The sequence below is a fragment of the Camellia sinensis genome, chromosome 3 (assembly GCF_055761805.1).
Source record: "Camellia sinensis isolate YWXY chromosome 3, ASM5576180v1, whole genome shotgun sequence".
Classification (NCBI taxonomy): Eukaryota; Viridiplantae; Streptophyta; class Magnoliopsida; order Ericales; family Theaceae; genus Camellia; species Camellia sinensis.
Window position 1 is genome coordinate 23443796 of NC_138963.1, and position 21630 is coordinate 23465425.

Genomic DNA, 21630 nt, shown 5'->3' on the forward strand with positions numbered 1-21630 from the left:
CGGTTTGTGAAAGATTTTTCCAGGTTAGCGTCACCGTTGACTAGGCTGACTCAGAAGGGAGTCAAGTTTGTGTGGAGTGAGACTTGTGAAAAGTCGTTCCAAGAGCTGAAAATTAGATTGACCACCGCTCCGGTGTTGATTATTCCGGAGAGAGGGTTGGGTTATGCGGTTTATTGTGATGCTTCACGAGAGGGTTTGGGTTGTGTGTTGATGCAAGAGGGAAAAGTGGTAGCTTATGGCTCACGTCAGTTGAAAATACACGAGAAGAATTACCCCACACACGACCTAGAGTTAGCAGCTGTGATCTTTGCCTTGAAAATCTGGAGGCACTACCTTTATGGTGAGAGGTTCGAGGTATTCTCGGATCACAAGAGTTTGAAGTATCTGTTTACACAGAGAGACTTGAATCTGAGGCAGAGGAGATGGATGGAGTTCATCGAGGATTATGATTTTGAGTTGCATTATCATCCGGGAAAGGCCAATGTTGTGGCCGATGCCCTTAGTAGGAGAACCATTAGTGATATAGCTTGTATAGCCATCCGGGAATGGGAGATGTTGGGAGCACTTGGCGAGTTTGAATTGCTACTGGGCGAATCTGTTGAGGCTGCGGCCTTGTTTTCTGTTGTAGCGCAGCCTACACTTGTGATTAGAGTGTTAGAGGCACAGAGAGGTGACCTTGAGGTAGAATCCCTCCGAGAGAAGATCTCCAGTGGGAAAGTTGAGAAGGGTTTGACGGTGTATCCCGACCTGAGTGTGAGATACCGAGACCGTTTGTTTGTACCGGAGGCTTGCCGTGAGGAAGTACTCCGAGAGTTTCACCATTCGCGCCTTGCGGTGCATCCGGGAGGTACTAAGATGTATCAGGATTTGGGTCGCCAGTTTTGGTGGCGGGGTATGAAAAGAGATGTGGCTGTTTTCGTATCGAAGTGCCTTACTTGCCAGCAAGTGAAGGCCGAGCATCAGAGGCCAGCGGGTTTGTTGCAACCCTTGCCTATTGCCGAGTGGAAGTGGGAGCATGTCACTATGGACTTCGTTGTAGGTCTTCCGAGGACTCAGCGGGGTAGTGATGCTATTTGGGTGGTTGTAGACCGGTTGACTAAGTCGGCGCACTTTATTCCTATGCGCGTGAGAGATTCGGTAGATCATCTTGCCGATTTGTATATTCGGGACGTAGTGAGATTGCACGGGGTCCCAGTGACGATCGTCTCAGATAGAGATCCTCGTTTTACTGCTAGGTTGTGGCAGAGTTTGCAGAGTGCACTGGGCACTAAGTTGACCTTTAGTACGGCCTATCATCCTCAGACTGACGGGCAGTCCGAGCGTACTATTCAGATCCTCGAGGATATGCTTCGGGGTTGTGTCCTGGACTTCAGTGGGACGTGGGAGAGGCACTTGCCATTGGTAGAGTTTGCCTACAACAACAGTTTTCAGTCTAGCATCGGTATGGCACCGTTTGAGGCCTTGTATGGCCGACCGTGTAGGTCTCCAGTTTGTTGGGCCGAGGTGGGTGATGCACCTTTGTTGGGTCCGGAGTTGGTTAGGGAGACGACGGAGAAAGTTGAACTTATCCGTAGGAGGCTTGTTACAGCCCAGAGTCGACAAAAGAGTTATGCCGACCGTAGGAGGAGACCTTTGGCGTTTGAGGTAGGTGACCATGTCTTTCTGAAGATATCACCTAGGCGAGGCTTGATGAGATTTGGGAAGAGTGGGAAGTTATCCCCTCGGTTTATTGGTCCTTTTGAGATCCTTGAGAGGATAGGTGAGGTTGCTTATCGGTTAGCCTTACCGCCGCAGTTGTCCGGAGTACATGACGTGTTTCATGTGAGTATGCTTCGGAAGTATGAGCCAGATCCATCACATGTGTTGGATTGGACCGATTTAGAGGTAGATGAGGATGCCTCGTATGAGGAGAGACCGGTTCGGGTCTTGGATAGGCGGGATCAGGTCCTGCGTGGTAAGACCATTCCTTTGGTGAAAGTCTTGTGGAAACATCACGGAGTGGAGGAAGCCACTTGGGAACGTGAGTTGGAAGTCCGTGAGAAATATCCGGACTTGTTTGTTGATGTGTGATCTTGTATTTAAATTTTACATTGTGTTGAACTTAAGAGCTTTTATATATGTCTTAAGTTGTAAAACATTGAGAATGTTTTGATTATTGGAAGCATGTTTTGGAACTTGCCTCATATGGAAGTTGAATGTAACATTATAGGTGTTAAGTATATTGTTGACATTGGAAAGTTAGTGCATAATGTTGATGCATGTTGATAATACATATGTTGTTTACATATGGTGATATGTCTCTTGTTAAAGGGATGGGATGACCGGTAATGGGTCGAATTGTTGAATGTTCAATTGTAACAATGTTTAAAATGGAGGAAAACCTGTTTTTGAAAACTTGTGCTTAATTTCGGGGGCGAAATTCTTTAAGGGGGGGAGGTTATAGCGATCCCGGGTTTACCCTTGTTGTACAGTGATCCGGACATGTGTCCGGGAATGTTGGTAGTTGTTTATTTCCTAGTTTGCATCCTCTTTACTTTGTATTTTGAGTTATGGGATGTGTTGGGCAGGTTTGTTACAGGTTGGTTGTGCTTGGGAGCCTAGTGTTGCTGCCCAGATTTTTGGTCCTTCGCTCGAGCGAGGAGTTTGTCGCTCGAGCGAGAGTTGTGTTGCACCTGGTTCTGGACCTGAGAGTTGTAGTTTCTGGCTCGAGCGAGCTTTTCGTGGCTCGAGCGGTCTGGGTTTTTCTTCGCTCGATCGAGAACTTCTTGGCTCGAGCGAGAGTTTTCTGTGTCTGGTCGCTCGAGCGACCAATCCTTCGCTCGAGCGAGAGTGTTTTACATCAGCGGACAGCAGCGTCTTAAACATCACTTTTTCAGTCCTTTTCTTTGAGCAAAACCTAAATTCGACACTCTCTCTAAGATTTGATCTCCCTAGGGTGTGAATCTAGCCTAGGGCCTTTGTTAAAAAGATAGAGGGTGTTGAGAGCTTCGATTTAATCTGAAAAAGTTTGGATTTGGAGCAAGTTGATCTTGGAGTCTTCATCTCCTTTTGGGCTAAAACTTCAAGGTAGGGATATCCTACTCCTCTCTATGGGTTTTGTCTTTGAATTTTGGTATTTTGAGATGTTGGGCTTGGTTTGGTAATTTTGTGAAAGTTTGGGGCTTTTGTGCAATTATACGAAAGTTGGGGTTTTATTCATAATAAACCTAGATGCATGTTAGGCATGAAAAAATGGAATGATTGATGAATCATTGATGAAAATGGGACCTAAGGGTTGAAATGGTAATTATGGAAAATGGCCTAATTACATTGTTGAATTAATTGGGATAATTAATTGGTGAGAAATGAGGAAATGAAATGTTGATTGAATATCCATTTGTGCATTTATTTTCTGTTTAGAAATAACTGCTTTGGGCTATCGGTGGAGGATAGTCGTGATTGTTGTAGACAATGTATGATGATTAGGTAAACTGAAACTAATCAATGAAATGTGTCATGGAACTTGACGGTTAATTGAATACATTAATTGTATGTATTGTGTGATTGTATATAGAACCAATGTGTTTATATACGTTATGTGTAGAGGAGGAGATAGGGGATGTACTCCGCGGTTTAGGGGAAGATAGGGGATGTACCTCTAAACCGGATAGGTATTGGGAGGAGATAGGGGATGAACTCCGTAGACAGAGCTCATATGCTTGTCTAGAGAAGTGAAGATAGAGCTCATATGCTTATCTTTGTGAAGTGTGGATACAGCTTGTATGCTTATCTGTGGATATTGTTGATATACATATCTGTTGTAGAATGTGGATACAGCTTGTATGCTTATCTGTGGATATTGTTGATATACATATCTGTTGAGAATGTGAGATATAGTTTTTATACATATCTGTGGAAACGATAATAGAGCTAGCATGCTTATCTATTAAAAAGGGAAAATGAAAAGTAATTGGGACTTGTAAGTCGTTGACATAAATATGTAATTTATGTGATTGTATCAGTGTTGACCAACTATCAATTGCTAATGTTTTAGTCATTGTCCATGGTTGGTTTAGTGTATTTCTACTGGGCTGTGGCTCACCCTATATGGGATTATCATTTTCAGGTGCAGGAAGCATGCCACCTCCAAGGACATAGCTGGGAGGCTAGTGGCGGGCATAGTTTTGTCGTTTTACTTTTGATGTATTACATGTAATTTCAAGCCAAGAGCTTAATGTGTAAACGAGTTAGAACTCTTTGTTGTAACCAAGTGTTAACTTGGTAAGCTGTAAGCCCGTAGGGCATTTTGTTATGAGGTTAACATGTAATACTTATGTAATGGAACTCTAATGAATGAAAGAATGTGGTTAGTTTATATGTAAATGTATGTCTTATTAGATGGGTTTATTGTTGTTATTTTGAGGGCGTTACAAGTCATCTGATGAAGATTCCTCCGTCAACAAATATCACTACCCTCAGAGGACAAATATCAAGAAGCAAAGCATTAGTAAGATTTATAAAGCATTATAGCAGATATGAAAGCAGAAACAAAATGCATCAGTTACATATCCACAAGCACAACTTGAAAATATTCATCATTGTTTCTCTTACTTTTTTCTTGTTTCTTCTTCATTGTCTTTATTATTGATCTCAATAAACTAAATCTTAAAATCTTCATACAACATTTAATGAGGAAATCCACATAAAAAGATGTATTCAGGAGCTAGGGACATGGATTCAGCAAAGAAGGTATTTGATGAAATGCCAATGAGGGAATGTCTAAGGTCTCTCAAATCAATCCAGAGAAATTTCAATCCAAACCAGAGAATTTCTCTGGACCAACCCAAAGAAAATTCAGTTCAAACCAAAGAATTTCTTTAGTCCAAACCAGAGAAATTCAATCTAATACACGAAGCAGAAGCAAGAATCGTTATACACAAAAGTGAAAGACAATCCCACCAAGAAAACACAACATCTACCTAGTCAAGATGTGCATCTATAGGTACGAACAAAGCCAAAAAAATTTGTGAACAAAGTTGGGACCATGAATTCGTTTAGTAACTTGCTACTATGGATCTTGGGCGGGGCTTCATCTGCAGGGTTCAACTCATTTCTTTTGACGTTTAGAGACGTGCGAGATCAAGGTGGCCAAGTTTATCCAGATCTAGCTAGGTAGGAAAATCATACAATACAAAATGCTCACTAAGGATTGGAATGTTGGTTGGTTCTTGTATTTTTTGAATGTTTAATTCTAATGTCATTGTAAAGGGTTTTGTAGAAATATTAGTTTATACATAAATGGTTACATAAACTGGATATGGAGTAATGGTCAACAACAACAGTATTATTAATAAACAAAAGTTGAAATAAGAAAAGGAAAGGAAAAAAATTTCTCTAGAAATTTCTCTAGTTTGAACTCAGAGAAATTTCAATTTTCTCTGCTTTGAAACCAGAGAAATTTGGTATTGGTGATGTATAAAATTTTCTCTGTGATGTGTCTAGAGAAATTTGGTATTGGAGATGTGTAAAATTTTTTTGTGATGTGTCTAGAGAAATTTCGTGTGAGTGATGTGTAAAATTTGCTCTATGATGTGTCTAGAGAAATTTGGTGTCGGTGATGTATAAAATTTTCTTTTTGATGTGTCCAGAGAAATTTGGAATTGGAATTGGAATTGGAATTGGAATTTTCTCTGTGATATGTCCAGAGAACTTTGAAATTTTCTTAGTGATTTGCTCAGAGAAATTCTCTAAATCGAATTTTCTCCAGATCGATATTGAGGGACCTTAGGCATTATGAAAATATTGAGTGTCCTTTATGCTATAAAATCTTAATATCCTCATGATATTTTTTTTCATACATGATCTATAGTGAAGCATGAATAAAAAAAATCCTCATGATATTTTTTTTCATACATGATCTATAGTGAAACATGAATTGAATTCAATCTACACCACATATATCCATTTGTGGATAAATTTGGGGTGCCAAATTCTGAGACCTAGTTTTTTTTTTGTAAAAAGAACAGTCTATTTGGTTTGTCTCCAAAAACATGTTTGGTTGAAAATTTTTAAATTTTTTTTTCAAAATCATTTTTTTTTCAACTACACATTAATAATCACTTTTTCATTCTCTTCTCTTTTTCTCAATCACTTTTTCTCTTACACCCATTTAATCAACTACAAAAAAAAAAAAAATATTAAATCATCCCAACCTCCAACATTTGAAAATTATTTTCGAAATATATAATTAAACAAATTTTCAAAAATTTTAAATTCTCTTCAAAAATTTATTTTTAAAATAATATGTCAAAACACAAATCCTATATTTGCTTCCTTTTCCTCCCTTTTCTCTCTCTCTCTCTCTCTCTCTCTCTCTCTCTCCTGGTACACCAAAGACGGACTTGGTTCTCCGGCATTGACTGGATTCCCAGGTAGACCACTTCGGCCACATGGCATAGTCGGAGATCGGTGAGCCCAGCTGCACCTGATAAATTTTCCCAATTTTCTTTATTTGGCATTTTTACTCAATTCATGCTTTTATATAGGTAGGTGATTGATTACATTTCTTGCAAAATCGCATGAGATTCTCTACAGATTTCGTGGGTTTAATTTTCCTGTTCGTTTCTATCTAAACCCATTTATGATAAACATTAAAACCCATCAAATTTATTCAGATTTACCAATTTAACTTTCCTGATTTCTTTCTATTTGTTTCTATCTAAACTTGTTTATGATAAATATTTTTAAATTTTTTTAATAAAAAATGAGTTTTTTTAAATAAAAATAATTTATTTTATGAATTTTAGGTTTAATAAAAATAAGGATGAAAAAAGAAAAAAGGAAAAAAAAAAAGAGGGGGAAGAAAATAAAGGAGGAGAGAGAAATAGAAGAAAGAGAGAGGGGAGAGAAAGAGAGACGGGTGAATCAGCAAAAGGGGAAAAAAAATAAAAAAAGAGAAACAAAAGAGGGGAAAGTGAAATGAGAGAGAGAGAGAGGGAGACGGTATCAAAAAAAAAATAAAATAAAAAAAAGGTGAAGACGAAGAAAAGGGAGGAGAAGGAGAAGAAGATGGAGACAGAAGACGAAGACGAAGACGAGGAGGAGAAGAAGAAGAGAGCAGACGAAGAATACCTCAGCTTTTTCAATTGATCTGAACAGGTTAGGGCTCCTCTCCTCTCCTCCCTTCTCTTTCTCTCTTTGTCTCTTTCTCTCCAACCGTTAGGGCTTCGATCCACCTCGTGCGTGTCATTTGCCTTCGATTCGTAGATGTTGGGTTTGAGATCAAACTACTTTTATTCGAAATGCTACAATCTAGAGTTTCCGGTTCTCTTAGATTTAGGGCTTTGATTTGGTATTGACCTAGAGTTCTCTGTACTAATTTTTTCCTTTTCTTTCTTTCTTTCTTTCTTTTTCATTTTTAAAAAAAAAATAGCTAAAGATTTGAAAACTGATGTTAATTTTTTTCGTATAATTCCAAAAACAGAGGATGGTTACGTAATTACCATCATGCCGTAGTTTTATACGCAAATATTTTTGGGTTGATTTGTTAGCCTGCTTTTTATGAATCCATATTAAGAAATTAGACCAAGTTATGAGCTTTCTCTCTACATTGAATTGGCTTTTCCTTGAGCTTCTTATGGGCTCATGAATTTGGCAACGAAGTGATTATGATGGGTCAAACAGATTATTGTGATGATGATAATATTGTTAGCTTAAACAGATTTATCTCATCTCATGCTTATGTTTCCTGTAGAGCCGATCTTATATTTGCCTTGTTTACTCTATTCTGGGGTGGTATGACCTCACTTTTCTTATAAAAATACAATGACTTTCACCATATGTTGTTGGTCCTTATCGAACATCTCATTAATATTGGATTCATTGCAGGGTAGAAATGTCGATGCCTTGATTTTGTATTGACAAGCTGTGCCCTCTCTGTCTCAGATCCAATTATGATTATCCTTTGCCCTGTAGGTATGCGTATGTATTGTTTCTATCGATTTTGCTGTCAATGCTACTTTCTGAATGTGTTTTGTTTGAGTGGAAGTGTTTTAGCTTTTCATTGAAGTGGATAGGTGAGTTTGTTCAACCATAGTTTGATTCAATTTACACTTCTTCAATTTACACTTCTTCAACCATAAGACTTGATTCTTTTACTCTCTTTTTTGATTCAGATAGAAAACTTGAAGATCTAATGATAAATTTTTGGTGAAAATCCAATAAAACTTTAGCACATTTTGCAATAGAGTTTGAAGGCAGTGATTTATTGTGCTCCCGTGGAACAACTTCAAGAAATTTGACTTATTTTGAATTGTTTCAAGTGTCTCTTCGACTAAAAAACTTATAGAAAACAGTAGGTTAAAATAGAATTCAGCATAATAGTAAAACAGAACACAACCTAGTTTGAGATTTATTTAAAATTCATTTATTGGAATTTTCTTCTGTTACACAATATACTAGAATCATGGAGGGATTGCCTGTTAAAATTTCATGAAATTATGAGGAAGAGAACTATTTTTAAAAATTCATCAAAGTCAGGCCTCTGCACAATTTCAATTCTGCGCAATCATGAAAACTCACCCCAAAAATAGCTATGCTTTTGCTTTACTAAATCCTCTTTTCATTCCATCTTGTAAACATGATTTAAACTACATAAAAGATTAACTATGAAGCACGGGTACTCCAAAAATAGTGCCGTTCAAGTACCGGGTACTTACCGGGTGCGGGTACGCGAACCGGTACAGTGGTATGCGTACCGGGTACGGCAAAAGAGGGTCCGGTACGTTTGGCTCATTTGGGTATGCCATGGGTACGCTAGGACCAATTTTATTTTATTTTATTTTTCTGCCCTTGCAGATTAGCAATTATTATTATTGTTTTTTTAATTTTTTTTTGTGCCCTTGCAAATCAGTAATTTTGATGTTTCTCTGCTGTCCTGTCTGTCTGTATGAAGTGTATAAGCATATCATCAAATCATTTTGATGTTTTTTAAAAGCAATTTGAACCAAAAAAAATAACAAGGCCTATAAAGGGTAGTTCTGTGTATGACTATGCATTATGCTTTTGCTTCAGATCCTCTTAGAATTTCTTTATAAAATCTTTAATCGTAACAAACTTTTAAAGTTTATGCACAAAACATTAAAAATTGGTACTGTATTAGTTGATTAGTAGTAGTTGGGAATGATGCAATTTTATGTATTATGCAAATTGCAATTGACAACCTGCCCCAATTGAGAATTTTTTTCCTTTACTGTTGGCAATTAACTTTAAATTTTTCTTTGGTCTCCTATTATTTCTTTGGTCTCACCCTATAAAAATAGCAAATTGATGAGCAAAAAGAAAGATTTTAAAAATAAATTATGATCACAAATTCACAGTGCATAACATGTCAAAGTGAGAGATTTCACAAATATTATTTTTAACGCTTAATGGTTTTAAATTATAGGAAAATAAGTAGTATTTTTTTTAGTTTTGATATTTAATTTTAATTTGTAGGTTGGATCCTTTAACCATAATTATATTTAAAAAAAAATAAAAATATCGGTGTACCGTAGCCATACCCCTATCGTACTTTTTTTGAGTTTTGCCGAATCGGCGTACCCGCACTCATACCTGTACCATACTCGTACCCGCACCCATGCTTCCTTGAAGATCAATAAATTCATGCTTGAAACAATTTAACAACAAATTAAAAATTGAATTGGAAAATTTACCGACCAAGAACTTTTTGTCAAGCTCTCTAGAAATTGAGTGAAGTTCTGCTTAAGGACTTGTACCTCACACCTCATCGTGTTTCGAATTTTTTTGTAGGGAAAGTGTGGTATTGAGAAACAACCTTTTTATTTATTTATTTATTTTTTGGGGAGGGGGATTGCACTAATTGAGACTAGGTGAGGCACAATTTTTAAGGTCACAATTTTCTGGATAAGGAAAATTGCTTCTACGAATCATCTTCTTCCTTTTCTTGGTGCTTTCGCTCTTTCCAAATATCTAGTTAATCATGAATAGTAGAGTCGAGTCCAATTATATCTTTTGTTCTTATATAGTATTTTGGTTCTAACTCTCAAATCTTTGAAGCCCTTTTAACTGTGTCTCTTTGTGATGCTAGCTGTTTAGACATAATTGATAGTTACCTAAATCATTTTGAACCGAAATGATGCGGAAGTGGCTTCGGCAGAGTTAGTACTAGTTGTGGAGAAACATGTGTTAGAATCTGCTTCTCTTGATTTTGTTGTTAAAGCCATATTTTTCTTGTTACCAGATACATTCTTGGTGTTATATGGAAAATTCCATTTTGTGGGGTGTCCAATAATTATCCACTTTATTTTATTTATTTATGCATTTATATATTTTTTGGGGGACTTTTAACCTCTTTTCCCTTTTCCTACTTAACAAAAATTCCTCTGTTCCAAGGTATTCTGGAGCCACATCCTGGAGCTATCGACAGCAGCCCAAGCAAGTCACACCTAGAAATGGGTATGTTGGTATTGGTGAACAATACCTTATAGTATATAGTCTGTAATATTATACCACAATGTATTTTCCAAATAGATGATTTGTGCTGCTAATCTCATATAATTTAGTGAAGACGTTCCAAATTTTTTTCACAATACACGAGGCGGTGATGAACACTGAAGACACAATGTGATTGAAAAAATCCTTCAATCTGCTTTAAAATTGTAGTTTAGGATCCACCAGCCCTTTTTGATGAATCGATAGTGAAAGCAATGGAAGCTTCAACACGAGCTAACCTTGTGTGCAAGTTGATGATTAGTAGAGCTTACCTTGATTCCATATTTAATAATATTTTAGTGTTAAACTAAGCATGATTTAGTTTGAGTTAAACTTGGTCACTTAAGATAATGAAACAATTAGTGGCCTAAGCTAATTATTTCATACAACAAAAGAGAGAAGGATGGAGAAAGTTAGAGAAACTTTTTTCTTGAGAGGTAGAAGAGAAAAGAAAGAGAAATAAGAAGAAAATCAAAGTGAATTAAAATTCATCCATTTGGACTTGATAATTGAATACTTAGGTGATTTAAAAAACTTTAAGTGCGGTGTTTAAGTTAAACTAAGATCATTAAGTTATAATTAGTCAGTAAATTCTCTTTCTTAGAGAATAAGCATGATTAGTTTGAGTTAAACTCGGTCACTTAAGAAAATGAAGTTGATTATATATAAATTTTGGTTTAAATTCACTTAAATGAGTAGCAAAAGCAACCCTACCAATGAAAATCTTTCCCCACATACAAACAGACTACCTGATGAAATACATGTTATAGGAAACTCTCTTATCAACGGTTCATTAGATGTTTCACCGTTATACAAAATGGTAAGGTTTATGCATGATTACAAGTCTCTGGTTCGAGATGACTTACATTGCCTTGTCTGGAGGAACATCTCTCAACCACTCAATGTCAATGCTTCCATGTTTTCTAACCATTCGGTTTTAGGAAATCCTGCGTAATTATGTAATCATTATTAATTTTTTTTTTTTAATTGGTTTATGCATTTAGCTTGTTATTACACACGGCTAAGGCCATTTGAAGGTGATTTTGACAAATTTGAAACTTTTAAAATATGATTTGTACTTGTACCTTGATTTACTCTGCTAGCAAATTGTTCATTCCTAGTTCTCTGATAGAATTAGAAATCTCATTGACATCTGCACATTGTATAGCTTCATAGTCCAGGGAGTCCATAGTAATAACTGATGTACCTTTTTGTGACCAAACTTACCTTTTGCATATAGAGGGCATTAGCACCTTCCAAACTAGGGCAGGATGCCCTTCTTTCGAGGATTGTGTTATTACCTCTTTGAATGATTTAGTGAATCCTAGATCTCATTTCTAAATTGGGACAGGGCAACGCTACCCCCCAATAGGCATGAATGCAAATTATCTGCGTATGTGATATTTTGGAAATGATTTGAATTGATTCAAGGGATCAACAATGAGAAACACTGTGATTTCATTTCCAAAATCTGGGGAGTCTGATATGGCAGTGATTTGATTCAAAGATTTGGGGGTTCAATTTATGCAGTGATTCATATTTTGATAATGATTTGAGTAATCAGTAGTAAATTAAGGGGGTGGTTTTCCAATTATAAAGAATTTGAGTTTGAATTTGGGTTTTTACCAGTGTTACAAATTAAAAAAAAAAAAAAAAAAAGGAAGAAGAAATTTTGCCATTTTAAAATTTAAATCTCCAAAAAAACATGTGATTAAAGAATAAGTTGTAAAAAAAAGAAACTTTCCAACTTAAGTAGAGGCTTGGAGGTTATGGAAGGTGTTTGATTGAATAAGAATCTTTAAATCATTGACATTAGGGGGAATTTCAACTTTTATGAAAAATGGTAGATAAGGAAGTGGTGACCAAATCTTCAATTTTGAATAAAATTCCAAATCCCCCAAAAGATAATTGACTAGGAGACAATTGTTTGATTAGATACTTGGAATAAAATCCGGAGCTCCTTGGGAGGAAACAATTTTGAAAGAAAATCCAAGTAAAATTTTAGAAATTATGAAAAGCTTTTGATAAGACAGAAATCTTTAGGTTTTTTAAACTATAGAGGGAATTTGATTTTATAGGAAAGTGTTAGATGAGGAGGTAATGACCGAGTCTTTCACTTTGAAATGAAATTTTGAATTTTCTTAGAAGACATTGTTGATTTCTTCGAATAAGATCTTAAATTTCTTGGAAATTTTTTGAAAATAAAATTTTAGTGGAGTTCGGAAATTATGGAAAGTTCTTTTCATCGAGTAAAAATCCTTGGGCCACTGACTTTGAGGGAACCATAATTTTATGGAGAAATATTAGACAAGGGAGTGATGACCAAGTCCTTCATTTTGAATAAAATTTTGGTTTCTGTATAAGATATTTGGCTAAAGGATGATTGTTTGATTGATTCTTTGGAATAAAATCCGAACTCCTCAAAACATTTGAAAAAAAAAGAGTAAAGGAGAACTTTGAAAATTTAAATAAAAAAAGGCACTTTATTTTGAAAAAAAATCTGCAGTTGAAATTTGACTGCGCACTTTTGAAGGTAAATTGGGACACATTTCGGGAAATAATAAATAATGGAAAGACAATTGATTGGATTGATCGCTCTGGTAGGAATCATTAAAATTCCTGAAAATTGCCTTGGTTGGGCAACTATCACCCAATGGGTGATGATGATGACTTCGAGACGTGACGGTAAGTGTTAAACAAAATTGACTGGGTCCACTCACCTATCCTCAGGTGTGGTGCATAATATCCAAGACACTGTTTGTGGCTTATGTTATGCCAACAAGGCAAGCATCAGATTGTGCTGCTAGTACTGTTTGATCATTCCCTTGTGGAAGGAGTGGTATATTGATAGTAATAGTTGATGTACCTTTTTGTGACCAAGCTTACCTTATGCATGTAGAGAGCATTAGCGCCTTCCAAACTAGGGCATGATACCCTCCTTTCCAGGATCTTATTATTGCCTCTTTGAATGATTTAGTGAATCGTAGATCGCATTTCTAAATTGGGCAACCCTACCCCCCGATAGGCATGAATGCAAATTATGTGCTTATGTGATATTTTGAATCTGATTTGATTTGATTCTAGAGATTAACATTCAGAAAGACTGTGATTTATTTCCCAAAATCTGGGGAGTCTGATATGGAAGTGTTTTGATTTTGTTGCAGTTCGAGTTATTTGGGGCAATGATCCAATTACAAAGATTTGGGGATTCAACTTAGGTTGTGATTCGTATTTTGATAAAGATTTGAGTAATCAATAGTAATTTTTTTTTGTTTTTTTGTTTTTTTTGGGGAGGGGGGGGTTGTTTCCCAATTTTAAAGAATGTGAGTTTGAATTTGGGTTCTTTCCTTAGTGATCAAAAAAGAAGATTTTTTGCCTTTTTAAAAATGAAATCCCCAATAAAACATGTGATTAAGGAATAACTTCTAAGAAAAAGAAGCTTTCCGACTTAAGTAGAGCCTTGGAGGTTATGGAAGGTGTTGGATTGAATAAGAATCTTCGGGTCATTAACTTTAGGGGGAATTTCAACTTTTATGAAAAATGCTAGATAAGGAAGTGGTGATCAAATCTTCCATTTTGAATAAAACTCCAAATCCCCGAAAAGACAATTGACTAAGGAGACAATTGTTTGATTTGATACTTGGAATAAAATCCGAAGCTCCTTGGGAGGAAAGAATTTTGAAAGAAAACTGGAATAGAATTTTAGAAATTACAAAAATTTTTTGATCAGACAGAAATCTTTAGGTTTTTTGACTTTAGAGGGAATTTGATTTTATGGAAAAGTGTTAGATGAGGAGGTAATGACCAGTCTTTCAATTTGAAATGAAATTTTGAATTTCCTTAGAAAACATTTGACTATAAGGTAACTGTTTGATTGATTTCTTGGAATAAGATCTTAAATTCCTTTGAAATTTTTTGAAAATAAAATTTGAGTAGAGTTCGGAAATTATGGAAAGTTCTTTTCATCTAGCAAAAATGCTTGGGCCACTGACTTTGAGGGAACCTTAATTTTATGGATAAATGTTAGACATGGAAGTGATGACCAAGTCCCTCATTTTGAATAAAATTATGGTTCTTGTATAAGATATTTGGCTAAAGGATGATTGTTTGATTGATTCCTTGGAATAAAATCCGAACTCCTCAAAATATTTGAAAAAAAAAGAGGAAAGGAAAACTTTGAAAATTTAAATTAAAAAAGGCACTTTTTTTTTGAAAAAGGATTTTGAAAGAAAATTGAAGTTGAAATTTGATCACGCACTTTTGAAAGTAATTTGGGGCACATTTCAGGAAACAGTAAATAATGGAAAGACAATTGTTTGGATTGTTCACTCTGGTAGGAATCATTAAAATTCCTCAAAATTGCCTTGGTTGGGCAACTATCACCCAATGGGTGATGACGATGACTTCGAGATCAGACGGTAATTGCTAAACCAAATTGACTGGGTCCACTGTCCTCAGGCTTGCTGCATAATATCCAGGAAACTATTCGTGGGTTATGCTATGCCAACAAGGCAAGCATCGGATTGTGCTGTTAGTACTGTTTGATCATTCCCTTGTGGAAGGAGTGGTATATTGATAGTAATAGCTGATGTACCTTTTTGTGACTAAACTTACCTTTTGCATGTAGAGAGCATTAGCATTTTCCAAACTGGGGCGAGATACCCTCCTTTCTAGAATCGTATCATTGCCTCTTTGAATGATTTAGTGAATCGTAAATCTCATTTCTAAATTAGGACAGGGCAACCCTATCCCTCGATAGGCATGAATGCAAATGATGTGCTTATGTGATATTTTGAAACTGATCTGATTTGTTTCCAGAGATCAACTATCGGAAAGACAGTGATTTCTTTACCAAATTTGGGGAGTCTGATGTGGCAGTGACTTGATTCTGTTGCAGTTTGAGTTATTTGGGGCACTGATCCAATAACATAGAATTGGGGGTTCAAGTTAGGCTGTGATTCATATTTTGATAATGATTTGAGTAATCAGTAGTAAATTAGGCGCCCGGGGGGAGGGGGGGGGTTGTTTCCCAATTTTAAAGAATGTGAGTTTGAATTTGGGTTCTTACCTTTGTGATAAAAAAAGAAGAATTTTTACCTTTTTAAAATTGAAATCCCTAATAAAACATGTGATTAAGGAATAACTTCTAAGAAAAAAAAGCTTTCCGACTTAAGTAGAGCCTTGGAGGTTATGAAAGGTGTTTGATTGAATAAGAATCTTCAGGTCATTAACTTTAGGGGGAATTTCAACTTTTATGAAAAATGGTAGATAAGGAAGTGGTGACCAAATCTTCCATTTTGAATAAAACTCCAAATCCCCGAAAAGACAATTGACTAAGGAGACAATTGTTTGATTAGATACTTAGAATAAAATCCGAAGCTTCTTGGGAGGAAAGAATTTTGAAAGAAAACCCGAGTAGAATTTTAGAAATTACGAAAAGTTTTTGATCAGACAGACGTCTTTAGGTTTTTTGACTTTAAAGGGAATTTGATTTTATGGAAAAGTGTTAGATTATGAGGTAATGACCGAGTCTTTCACTTTGAAATGAAATTTTGAATTTCCTTAGAAGACATTTGACTATAAGATAACTGTTTGATTGATTTCTTGGAATAAGATCTTAAATTCCTTTGAAATTTTTTAAAAATAAATATTGAGTTGAGTTCGAAAATTATGGAAAGTTCTTTTCATCGAGCAAAAATGCTTGGGCCACTGACTTTGAGGGAACCTTAGGCCTAGTTTGGGATGATTGAAAAAAGACAAAAAGTCATTATCTTATTTAAGTCACATCATCTTATTTAAGTCACATCACCTCTCTAACACATCACTTCAAACCCAATCCAAACCCAACCCATATTTCATAAAAAGTCAAAAAGTACACTTATTTAGTCTTCCCAAATTAGGCCTAATTTTATGGAGAGATGTTAGGCAAGGAAGTGATGACCAAGTCCCTCATTTTGAATAAAATTGTGGTTCTTGTATAAGATATTTGGCTAAAGGATGATTGTTTGGTTGATTCCTTGGAATAAAATCTGAACTCAAAACATTTGAAAAAAAAGAGGAAAGGAAAACATTGAAAATTTAAATTAAAAAAGGCACTTTTTTTTGAAAAAGGATTTTGAAAAAAAATTGAAGTTGAAATTTGATCACGCACTTTTGAAAGTAATTTGGGGCACATTTCGGAATCAGTAAATAATGGAAAGACAATTGTTTGGATTGATCAATCTGGTAGGAATCATTAAAATTCCTCAAAATTGCCTTGGTTGGGCAACTATCACCCAATGGGTGATGACGATGACTTCGAGATCCGACGGTAAGTGTTAAACAAAATTGAACTGGTCCACTCACCTATCCTTAGACTTGCTGTATAATATCCCGGACACTATTCGTGGGTTATGTTATGCCGACAAGGCAAGCATCGGATTGTGCTGCTAGTACTGTTTGATCGTTCCCTTGTGGAAGGGGTGGTATATTGATAGTAATAGCTGATGTACCTTTTTGTGACTAAACTTACCTTTTGCATTTAGAGAGCATTAGCACTTTCCAAACTAGGGCAGGATACCCTCCTTTCTAGACTCGTATCATTGCGTCTTTGAATGATCTAGTGAATCGTAAATCTCATTTCTAAATTAGGACAGGGCAACCCTATCCCCCGATAGGCATGCATCCAAATTATGTGCTTATGTGATATTTTTAAACTGGTCTGATTTGTTTCCAGGGATCAACTATCAGAAAGACAGTGATTTTTTTACCAAATCTGGGGAGTTTGATATGGCAGTGATTTGATTCTGTTGCAGTCTGAGTTATTTGGGGCACTGATCCAATAACATAGATTTGGGGGTTCAAGTTAGGCTGTGATTCGTATTTTGATAATGATTTGAGTAATCAGTAGTAAATTAGGCGCTCGGGGGGAGGGGGGGGGGGTTGTTTCCCAATTTTAAAGAATTTGAGTTTGAATTTGAGTCCTTACCTTAGTGATCAAAAAAGATGAATTTTCGCCTTTTTAAAATTGGAATCCCCAATAAAACATGTGATTACGGAATAACTTCTAAGAAAAAGAAACTTTCCGACTAAAGTAGAGCCATGGAAGTTATGGAAGGTGTTTGATTGACTAAGAATCTTTAGGTCATTGACTTTAGGGGGAATTTCAACTTTTATGAAAAATGGTAGATAAGGAAGTGGTGACCAAATCTTCCATTTTGAATAAAACTCCAAATCCCCAAAAAGACAATTGACTAAGGAGACAATTATTTGATTAGATACTAGGAATAAAATCCGCAGCTCCTTGGGAGGAAACAATTTTGATAGAAAACCTGAGTAGAATTTTAGAAATTACGAAAATTTTTTGATAAGACAGAAATCTTTAGGTTTTTTGACTTTAGAGGGAATTTGATTTTATGGAAAACTGTTAGATGAGGAGGTAATGACTGAGTCTTTCACTTTGAAATGAAATTTTGAATTTTCTTAGATGACATTTGACTATAAGGTAACTGTTTGATTGATTTCTTCATATAAGATCTTAAATTGCTATGAAATTTTTTGAAAATAAAATTTGAGTAGAGTTCAGAAACTATGGAAAGTTCTTTTCGTCGAGCAAAAATACTTGGGCCACTGACTTTGAGGGAACTTTAATTTTATGGAGAAATGTTAGACACGGAAGTGATGACCAAGTTCCTCATTTTGAATAAAATTGTGGTTCCTGTATAAGATGTTTGGCTAAAGGATGATTGTTCGGTTGATTCCTTGGAATAAAATCCGAACTACTCAAAACATTTGAAAAAAAAGAGGAAAGGAAAACTTTGAAAATTCAAATAAAAAAAGGCACTTTTTTTTGAAAAAGGATTTTGAAAAAAAATTGAAGTTGAAATTTGATAGCTCACTTTTGAAAGTAAATTGGGGCACATTTCGTGAAACAGTAAATAATGGAAAGACAATTGTTTGGATTGATCACTCTGGTAGGAATCATTAAAATTACTCAAAATTGCCTTGGTTGGGCAACTATCACCCAATGGGTGATGACGATGACTTCGAGATCCGACGGTAATTGTTAAACAAAATTGATTGGGTCCCCTCACCTATCCTCAGGCTTGCTGCATAATATCCCAGACATTGTTCGTGGGTTATGTTATGCCAACAAGGTAAGCATTAGATTGTGTTGCTAGTACTGTTTGATCATTCCTTTGTTGAAGGAGTGGTATATTGATAGTAATAGCTGATGTACCTTTCTGTGACCAAACTTACCTTTTGCATGTAGAGAGCATTAGCACCTTCCAAACTAGGGCAGGATACCCTCCTTTCTAGGATCACATTATTGTCTCTTTGAATGATTTAGTGAATCGTAGATTGCATTTCTAAATTAGGACCGGGCAACCCTACCCCCCGATAGGCATGAATGCAAATGATGTGCTTATGTGATATTTTGAAACTGATCTGATTTGATTCTAGGGATCAACATTCAGAAAGACAGTGATTTCTTTCCCAAAATCTGGGGAGTCTGAGATGGCAGTGATTTGATTCTGTTGCAGTCCGAGTTATTTGCGGCAATGATGCAATTACAAAGATTTTGGGGTTCAATTTAGGCAGTGATTCGTATTTTGATAATGATTTGGGTAATCAGTAGTAAATTAGGGGGGGGATTTGTTTCACAATTTTAAAGAATTTGAGTTTGAATTTGGGTTCTTACCTTTGTGATCGAAAAAGAAGAATTTTTGCCTTTTTAAAATTGAAATCCCCTATAAAACATGTGATTAATGAGCAACTTCTAAGAAATTTTTTTTTTCCGACTTTAGTAGAGCCTTGGAGGCTATGGAAGGTGTTGGATTGAATAAGAATCTTCAGGTCATTGACTTTAGGGGGAATTTCAACTTTTATGAAAAATGGTAGATAAGGAAGTGGTGACCAAATCTTCCATTTTGAATAAAACTCCAAATCCCCGAAAAGACAATTGACTAAGGAGATAATTTTTTGATTAGATACTTGCAATAAAATCCGAAGCTCCTTGGAGGGAAGAATTTTGAAAGAAACACAAGTAGAATTTTAGAAATTATGAGCAGCTTTTGATCAGACAGAAATCTTTTGGTTTTTTGACTTTAGAGGGAATTTGATTTTATGGAAAAGTGTTAGATGCGGAGGTAATGACCGAGTCTTTCACGTTGAAATGAAATTTTGAATTTCCTTAGAAGGCATTTGACTATAAGGTAACTGTTTGATTGATTTCTTGGAATAAGATCTTAAATTCCTTTGAAATTTTTTGAAAATAAAATTTGAGTAGAGTTCGGAAATTATGGAAACTTCTTTTCTTCGAGCAAATATCCTTGGGCCACTGATTTTGAGGGAACCTTAATTTTATGGAGAAATGTTAGACGCGGAAGTGATGACCAAGTCCCTATTTTGAATAAAATTTTGGTTCCTGTATAAGATATTTGGCTAAAGGATTATTGTATGATTGATTCCTTGGAATAAAATCCGTACTCCTCAAAACATTTGAAAAAAAAGAGGAAAGGAAAACTTTGAATATTTAAATAAAAAATGGCACTTTATTTTGAATAAAATCTAAAGTTGATATTTGATCGCGCACTTTTGAAACTAAATTGGGGCACATTTTGGGAAATAATAAATAATGTAAAGACAATTGTTTGGATTGATCACGTTGGTAGGAATCATTAAAATTCCTCAAAATTGCCTTGGGTGGCTATTGCCCAATGGGTGATGATGATGACTTCGAGATGTGACGGAAGTGTTAAACAAAATTGACTGGGTCCACTCACCTATTCTCAGATGTGCTGCATAATATCCGGGACATTATTTGTGGGTTATGTTATGCCAACAATGCAAGCATTAGATTGTGCTGCTGGTATTGTTTGATCATTCCCTTGTGGAAGGAGTGCTATATTGATAGTAATAGCTGATGTACCTTTTTGTGACCAAACTTACCTTTTGCATGTAGAGTGCATTAGCACCATCCAAACTAGGGTCGGATACCCTCCTTTCTGGGATCGTATTATTGCCTCTTTGAATGATTTAGTGAATCGTGGATCGCATTTCTTAATTAGAACAGGGCAACCCTACCCCCTGATCGGAGTGAATGCAAATTATATGTTTATGTGATATTTTTAAACTGATATGATTTGATTCCCGGGATCAACAATCAGAACGACAGTGATGTCGTTTCGAAAATCTGGGGAGTATGATATTGCAATGATTTGATTTTGTTGCAGTCCGAGTTATGTTGGGCAATCATCGAATTACAGAGATTTGGGGGTTCAATTTAGGTAGTGATTCGTATTTTGATAATGATTTGAGTAATCAGTAGTAAATTAGGGGGGTTGTGTCCCAATTTTAAAAAATTTGAGTTTGAATTTGGGTTCTTACCTTAGTGATTAGAAAAGAAGAATTTTTGCCTTTTTAAATTTGAAATCCCCAATTAAATTTGTGATTAAGGAATAACTTTTAAGAAAAAGCAACTTTCCGACTAAAGTAGTGCCTTGGAAGTTATGGAAGGTGTCTGATTGAATAAGAATCTTCAGGTTATTGACTTTAGGGGGAATTTCAACTTTTATGAAAAATGGTAGATAAGGAAGTGGTAACCAAATCTTCAATTTTTAATAGAACTCCAAATCCCCGAAAAGACAATTGACTAAGGAGACAATTGTCTGATTAGATACTTGGAATAAAATCCGAATCTCCTTGGGAGGAAAGAATTTTGAAAGAAAACCTGAGTAGAATTTTCGGAATTACGGAAAATTTTTTATCAGACAAAAATCTTTAGGTTTTTTTACATTAGGGGGAATTTGATTTTATTGAAAAGTTTTAGATGAGGAGGTAATGACCAAGTCTTTCACTTTGAAATGAAATTTTGAATTTGCTTAGAAGGCATTTGACTATATGGTAACTCTTTGATTAATTTCTTCGAATAAGATCTTAAATTCCTTGGAAATTTTCTGAAAATATAATTTGAGTATAGTTCTGAAATTATGGAAAGTTCTTTTCATCGAGCAAAAATACTTGGGCCACTGACTTTGAGAGAACCTTAATTTTATGGAGAAATGTTAGACAGGAAAGTAATGACCAAATTCCTCATTTTGAATAAAATTTTGGTTCCTGTATAAGATATTTGGCTAAAAGGATGATTGTTTGATTGAT

General features: G+C 35.5%; 1 protein-coding gene and 1 long non-coding RNA gene across 2 annotated transcripts in view; both read left to right on the top strand.

Moving 5' to 3' along the window:
* The first annotated feature begins 6934 nt into the window (after window positions 1–6934).
* On the top strand, window positions 6935–10251 carry LOC145822393 (uncharacterized). Its single transcript, XR_014363556.1, has 3 exons — window positions 6935–7137; window positions 7867–7953; window positions 10088–10251. It is a non-coding gene; the product is annotated as an uncharacterized LOC145822393 (long non-coding RNA).
* A 7-nt stretch (window positions 10252–10258) lies between these two features.
* Window positions 10259–21630, top strand: part of LOC114277411 (uncharacterized) — a 31030-nt gene continuing 19658 nt past the window's right edge. The window contains 2 exon segments of the mRNA XM_082917884.1: window positions 10259–10275; window positions 10393–10455. Of these exon segments, the coding sequence (XP_082774010.1) occupies window positions 10259–10275; window positions 10393–10455 (80 nt within the window).